The sequence below is a fragment of the Salvelinus sp. IW2-2015 genome, unplaced genomic scaffold, assembly GCF_002910315.2.
Source record: "Salvelinus sp. IW2-2015 unplaced genomic scaffold, ASM291031v2 Un_scaffold4087, whole genome shotgun sequence".
NCBI lineage: Eukaryota > Metazoa > Chordata > Actinopteri > Salmoniformes > Salmonidae > Salvelinus > Salvelinus sp. IW2-2015.
In genome coordinates, this window is record NW_019945359.1 from 95,930 (window position 1) to 104,056 (window position 8,127).

Consider the following 8,127-nt stretch of genomic DNA (forward strand, 5'->3'; position numbering starts at 1 on the left):
ACCCTGAGAATCACAGACCTGAGAGAGAGAGACTCAGCTACGTACAAGTTCAGATTTACAACTGATCAGACTGAAGGGAGATATTATGGTGATCCTGGAGTCACTCTGTCTGTAACAGGTACAGWTACATGCTTTATACTGCTAGTCTGTTCAATTAATATCTACTGTCCATTTAGGTCTAGAAATTGGATTTGTATATATGAAACAGATTTAAGAATGAAATGAGTTTGAGAATGTCTTGCATCATGTGATTAAACTATAGAACAGGTGATTCAGGGTTTTAATGATGTGATCTACTACAGCTCTGCAGGTGAAGCTGACTCCTTCAAGTTGGCAAAATTGGGTGACAATTACCTGTACCACCACCTGTACTCTGACTGACAACCCCACCTACATCTGGTACAAGAACGGACAACATCTAGATGAGAGCACCTCCCCCCAGTACAAAGACCCAGTCTCCAGTAACTATAAAGACAGTTACTCCTGTGCTGTAAAAGGCCATGAGGATCACCACTCTCCTGCAGTGTGTGAGTATGAATGAAACTAGTATTTTATGTGGTATCATTTAAAACTAATAAGAGGAGTTTTACTTTCTCTATCAATATTCTTAACTATATATAATGGAATGATAAACAGTTTTATAGATGTATGTCAATATATATACTGTTTWATTWAAAATGAACCTGTCCAATACATCTAAAACATTTAGTCTCATTATCGTTTCAGGAATTGATCAGCTACATTTTGTTTCAGGTGTTTGGGGTGAGAGTTGTATGAATGTGACTTACACCCATCAGAGTATCTGTGCTTTGAAAGGGTCAACAGTGGACATATCATGCTTTTACACACATCCCAGTTGGCATAAGGTCACAGAAGTATCCTGGTTCAGCAAATGGGAGACTGAAGAAACTAAGGATCTGAGCCTGAACCCAGCGTATGCACGTTGTGTGGAATACCATCGACAAACACAAAAGGACTCCACCCTGAGAATCACAGACCTGAGAGAAAGTGACTCAACTGAGTACAGGAATTCAGGATTTGACAATCTGATGCTGAACGGCAAGGATGGGGTAACACTTTCCATGAACAAACTCTGTACTGTCACAGTAATACTGACCTGTAGGATACAACTGAAAATCAATATTTAGAAATTACAGGAGAAAAATAAATGTAACCATCCTGTTAACACAAGAGATGTATGTGGTTTATACATATTGTTTCAGGTCTGCAGTGAAGGGTCGGACTCCTCTGAAGAGACAGAAGACACTGACCTTATAACCCACCTGTACTCTGACTGTACCAACCCACCTTACATGCTGTAACAAGAACGGACAAACGTCTCGATGAGCCACTTCCCAAACAATACATCTATAATACTACTAGTAGTGTTCGGTCATTCCAGGACAGGACAGTGGTACTCATGTACTGTACACACATAAAGGACCTCCATCCCTGCAGTGTGTGAGTATGAATTAAACTACTTTCTCTACTTAGAAGTATATCAAATCATTTAATATCATGAGCAAGAGTATTACTGCTATCTATCATATACTTCATCACTTACATGAGAAATTACACACAATGTCATAGATTAATGCATAGTCTAAGTTAGAATGTTTTCAGTAACCTCAACACTTGTCAAGAATAGTTTAGTAGACACTCCCCGTCTTAAAGATCTCTAAATGTATTCCTTGTTCATGTTTAGTGTGAGTGATAGTTTTAGATAGTTCTCTGACCTTTAGAAATAATTATGTTTGACATGATGTCATTTGAGGTAGTTACTACAGTTCTGACCCTCTGAAAATTCGTCCTTTCTAGAATGCTCCAAAGAACACCTCCAGTTGTCAGTCGAGTCCCTCTGGGAAATAGTGGAGGCAGTTCAGGTGAGCTCTGACCTGACAGCAGTTGGATGCCGCAACCCACCTGTGGAACAGATACACTGGTACAGAAAATGGACAGGCTCACTGAAAGGATCTTGAAAACACCTCTCCTCATCAACAACACTTAACTCTACGGACAAGGAGAATACCTACTGCTCAGGCTGAGAGGTATATATGGGCAGTCTCACTCTTCTTCTGTGTCTGTGGACATGCAGCTGTAACATACACCACCACCTTACTCTTCTTTTGCATAGAGAATCCACCATCATTTAAAAGTCTAATATTTAACTTTATTTCAATTCATAAGTCCAATTCCATGATGCTCCTTATGCTAAAGCACTATTGTTGCACAATGTGTTACATATTGTCCACAGATGGCCCAAAAGACACCTCAGTGTCAGTCAGTCCTCTGGTGAAATAGGAGGTCAGTTCACGGAACTCTGACCTGCAAGCGTGATGCCAACCCACCCTGTCGGACAATACACCCTTACAAGAAGAAGTAACCTTCACCAAAAGCATCAGAGCAGGATTACAGCATCACTCGACAACTCATACTCGAGGACAGGGAGAATATTACTCGTGAGGAACTGAGAATCACTACCAAAGCATCTCAAGATCTACTGCTCTGCAAGATCTCGTAGCAGGTTATAAAAGTCTGCATCTTTTAATCACTCATATACTTAAATTTTCAGATATATCTTATAATTTACTTTGCATAATTACTTCCCTGTTGTATAACTACAGTTATGCTTAACAAATCCCCATAGTGATTAACAAAGTATTACATTGATATTCTATTTAATATGTATACTAAATTCGTACATAGCATTCTGTGTAATCATATCAATTCATATTTTAATTTTAGGGAATCCAGAGCCTCCAGTAGGTCTGACATGCAGCTGTATGAATACATAGTCGTTGTCTCTGACGTTCTCATCCTCTGTCTCCCTGGACCTCATGTGGATTCAGGTAAGTTTTTTTGTCTGTTTTAGTTATATTCACCTTTTAGAAGATTAATGACATATTACATTAATTACATTTTGTTCATCTTAGTTTACAAAACCAGCGACAGAAGGCCCTCCAAATCACTCTCACCCCAAAGACACAGCGAGCGAGGGACTGGTGAGGTCTGGTTTGGCACATCAGAAGATGACCGATGAACTGTGTCATTGCTCTTGTGAGACATTTCCCATCCTCATCGTTGTCTGTCCTTCTCTCCATCAGGAGAGACTCTAGTCATGTATATGACAACATCTTCAGGCATGATCATGAACCTCTACTGCAGCACAGACAACAGCCACGACGAACCAGGATATGTTCACATACGCCCAAGACGTCCCACTTCTCTCGCGTCCAGAAACCAGGAAGTGCCTCTGTACTCCACCGTCCAAGTGCCTCAGCCCCAGAAGAGGATGAGGATGTCCACCGTGACGCATGCTCTGACATTCAACCTGCCCAGTGCTGCCCCCTCCCTGCTGAAGCACTCGTTACTGCATAAGGTCCATTCATATATGTGCCAGTTGTACTGGTATTGAATGTCGATCAAATAAGAAAAACCCATTGACCCTCGACACCTATGAACCCAAACCTTGCTGCGCGACAGGTGCGCCATCGTGCTCTATCGTTGCATACATTTATTTTGTCCCCCGTCACCAAACACGATCACGGACACCAGGTTAAAGATCAAAAAACTCAAGCAATGACATTCTAATGTAGGGACAGGTCGACGAAAAGCCACTTTAAAACACTATGGAAATTTAGCTAGTTAGTTGCCACTTGCTAGCTAATTTGTCCTGTTTAGTAGTTGCGTTGCTAGCTAATTTGTTCAAGGGATAAAACATTGATGTTAATTTACCGGAAAATGCACAAGGTTCCTCTACTCCGACATTTAAATCCACACATTAAAACTACCCAAACGAAAATCATTTCTAGTCATTCTCTCCTCCTTCCAGGCTTTTTCATCTTTGATAACATTATAAAAGGTGATCTGCATCTAACGTTCAATAGTATGCACACGCGACCGGCAAAAATCGGCTTCAATCACCCCGGGGTATAACCAGATGAGAGATAGGCACGTGGGTACCTGCGTGTCTATAAACCAACGAGGGAGATAGAACGGAGGACTTTCAGCGCGAAATCTGCGTCGAGAAATAGAAAGGAGTTCGTACTTTTAGTCCTTGGATCGCAGACGCTCGGTTGGCGATGCGCGAGCGTGTGAGAGTGCAATAATTGAAATAACCATGGATGTTGCAAATGTATTTTGCGTCACGCTCGCCCGACGCAAACGTCACGATATTTTCTGTCCGGGTTGAGTCAGCATGTAAGTGAACCGACTATGAACCCGAACTATGAACCAAAAATTGACATCTCAAGACCCAATTAACATCATGACTATGACTATGACCGAGGTATGTCGGGATAATGAGGGAGTCATGTGATTGTAGGTTTTGAGGAACCTGCTTCTTCTGTTCCAACTGGCACCCTCACATTCCCCTATTAGTGCAAGCTACTCTTAGACAACCTCTAGGGGCCACGCATTTGGACGAGTGTACCTCTGTTTCATTTCTGTTATCTCTCTCTTCAGCAGCACAAGCAGCTGAGGAGGGACTCCTCTTTACTCTACAGTCTATAGTCACAAACCCAAAAACCAAGAACTACCTGAACACAACACCCAGAAAGACGAAGACCTGAACAACAAACCCAGAAAGAAGACCTGAAACAACAACCCAAAACCAAGAAGAGACGACTGCAACACAAACAAACCCAGAACCAGAAGCACTGAACAACAACAAACCCAGAAAGAAGACCCTGACACAAAAAACCAGAAAGAAAGAAGACCTGAAAAGAAACAAACCCCAGAAGAAGACCTGAACGAACACGTATTGACAAAACCTTGTGTACTGGACTGTATATTTAAACAAGTGACATATAATCCTCTGACTGCTGGAATATTGACCATTTTAAACCAGAGTGGTTGAGCCCTGACCATGCTGATTAGCCTGAAAGCGCGTCCCGACATACCAGACGACTACATCACCATGGCAGCATTAAATTTGGATATTTACTGGTCTAAATACATTGTAACAGTTTAAGGAAGTAAGCGACTCTCATGAGCTGGGTTTTTGTATGTAGGTATGTGGCCAATTATAACCACGGTAAGGGCTGGCATCAAAGACACTCCGCGGTGTGCATTACGAACAGCCCTTAAAGCCGTAGTAATATGGGCCACATATACCACCACCTCCTCGGGGCCTTATTGGCTTAAGTTTAAAATGGCAAACGAAGAGCACAATCAATGGGATTTGTGGTCTCATGATGACCAAGATTATTAACTGTACCACGGTCTTATTCAAATGGTTAACAACTTAAACTAGAACCAGTAAACAAGTATTCCTATATAGTTCGTCATACCCAGATGGTATTTGTGCTATATTACGTATGACTTACTGAAATTCTGATTCAGCCAATCACATCCTAGGAACCAACAACTACTCAAGCTGTTAATAAATATATATATATTTATATTGCATCTAGTTAGCACACTTTATATCCAAAATCACAGTCATAATAACGTACATAGTCTTCATATACCTTTGACTTGTTTTATGGAAAGTCCCAAGCAGAAGGAAATTTTGCAAATGTGATAAGATACAAAAACAAACTTCAATTCACAAATTTAATAAATATTCAGACCCTTCTAACCTCCATAGGGATGGCGCAGACATTCGAATTGTAGCGCGGGATGACAAAGTGCTACCAAGTAGAACCTGCCCTCGCTATCAGGTCCAGAGAAGCCTAGGGATATGCAATAGTTTGGAAACACTTCTAAAGTTTCCAAACAACAGTGTCAAAATAATGTCTGCTGCCAGTAGTGAACAGATACTGGTAGTATAGCATGCGCGAAACCGAATGGAAAATCCATCCAAGAAGTGCCATTTATTTGAAAGATGTCTGTTTTCGCATTGACAAGACCTATCCTCACCATACAAACCTTATGAGTGCAGTTCCACGATCTCTACTGCCTTCTAAACAGTGGCCAGTCTTTAGGCCATTGTTTCAGGCTTTTTACATCTGATAAAGATGACGTGAGAAACAGCACTTTCAATGATCGGCACCATTGGACATTTTCCCAGACATGAAGGTCCAGCGGTGACCAAGGAGCGTGCCTGCTTGTTTCCTTGATCTATTCGATAGAAGTTTATTGTAACTGGTTTTGAAAATATTTATCGATTAATTTTTATGACCAAAAAGACAACTGAGGAATTTCATTATTAAACAATCGTTTGACACTGTTTTTCTACGACCATTTATAGATACTTTTTTGATTTTCGTCTGTCTGGTTGCTCGATCGCGCCTTGCTGTTCCAATGGCGAAATAAGCCTCTATGAAACAAAGACGCAACAGCAAAAACTGAGCTGTTTGACATAAGAGAGAGTAATATATCCGAACCAAAACTACATTTATATGGTAACTGGGATTTTGTGAGGGTTAACCATCATGATGACATCAAAGGTAATGATTAATTTTATCGCTATTCTGGACTTGTGTTACTCTTTCTACTGCTGCTACTGTTGATGATTTTCTCATGGGTCTGGCGCTGGTTCTCAGATTCATCGCATGATGAATGTTACTTTCGACGTACAGTCTTTTGAAAATCTCACACCGTTGTTTGGATTAACAAGAAGTGTATCCTTGTAAAACGAGGATAAACCTTGTATGTTTCATGAATTTTTATAAATGAGTATTTCTTGTGTTTTTGAACTTTGTTCACTGCTGCATTTCACCTAGATTTGGTCCGAGTGGGACCTAGCACGTCCACCACCCCCACTAGAGAGGTTAATCAGTACTATTGTCGATAGCACCTCTATTGGCAGCCGATTACCCTTGAGTCTTCTTGGGTATGATGCTACAACTTGGCACACCCCTGCTATTAGGGAGTCTTCTCCCCACATTCATACTGCAGATCCTCTCAAGCCTTTGGTTATGCTGAGATGGGCAGTGTCGCTGCACAATATTCTTTCAGGTCATGGCTCTGCTGTCGTGACAGCTCAAGGAACACTTTTCAGAACTTTCTCCGAAACTCACTCCTGCGTTGTCTTGCTGATATGCTTGCGCTATAGTTACTTTGTCCTATAGGAAGTTTGAACTGTCGCCCCAGTCTGAGTTCCTTCAGCCCTCGGATGCTGGTTTCATCATTGGATCTCTCTTACTTCTTATTTCTCTGTTCAGTATTGTCCTCGTACTTTGACAGTCTCCCAGTCCCTGCCACTTGAAAAACATCCGCCACCCAGCGATGATTGTGGCGACACCGTGCTTCGAGCCGTAGGGATGGTGCCAGGAATGTTCCCTTCAGACGTGACGCTTGCATCAGCCAAAGAGTTTAAATCTTGATTATCATCAGACAAGATCATCTTAGATTTCTCATGTCTGAGACTTCCTTTAGTTGCCTTTCGGCAAACTCCAAAGCAGCTTACTTTCAAATGTGCCATTTCTTATGTACGTGGTTTCCGTCTGGCCCACTTACCACTTAAAGCTGACTGTCTGACCGCAGTGATCTGCCAAAGTGGCTGTCCTTCTGGAAAATCTCTGCCCAATCTGCCACCAGAGAAACTTGAGCCTGTACAGAGTCACCATCAGGGTTCTTGAGTCCACCTCAGGCTGCCAAGAGCTTCTCTCCACGATGGATCAGTTTTGCCGGGCGGCCAGCTCCTCAGAAGAGTCTCTGGTTCGGTTCAAACATACTTCCCTATTCTAAGGAATCTACATGAGGCCACTGTGTGCTTGGATCTGCAAAATCTGCAAATATGTTTTGGTACCCTTTCCCCAGATCTGTCTCAGTTACAATTCCTGTCTTGTATCTAGAGACCACTTCCGTCTCGACCTCCATCGATTTTGTGCTCTGAATCGCACTGTAACTGTGGGACCGTATATAGTAGTGTTGCTTTACCAAATATGTCCCATCAGTTGAATTATAACCACAGTGGACCTTCAAATCAGTTGATAGAAACATCTCAAGGATGATTTATAGAAACAAAGATGCAGCTGAGTTCAACTTTGGTCCTAAGAAAATTCTCTTGAATACTTACTCTACAGATAGTTCTTTTTTAATTAGCAAACTTTTTAAAAACCCTTTATTTGTTTTGTCATTAGTGTTATGTGTGGGTAGATGAGAATACATTTTTATTTAATCTATTTTAGAAGAGGGCTGTAAGATAACAACATTTGAAAAAAAGTCAGGGGTCTGAAT

The 8,127-nt window shown here is 41.4% G+C and overlaps 1 protein-coding gene across 1 annotated transcript in view; it reads left to right on the forward strand.

The window, feature by feature from the left end:
- The window catches only part of LOC112076851 (B-cell receptor CD22-like), a 39,342-nt gene extending 39,160 nt beyond the window's left edge, over nt 1-182 (forward strand). Inside the window, exon 7 of the mRNA XM_070441478.1 lies at nt 177-182. Within this exon, the coding sequence (XP_070297579.1) occupies nt 177-182 (6 nt within the window). The remainder of the gene's footprint in view (nt 1-176) is intronic.
- The last annotated feature ends 7,945 nt before the right edge of the window (nt 183-8,127 follow it).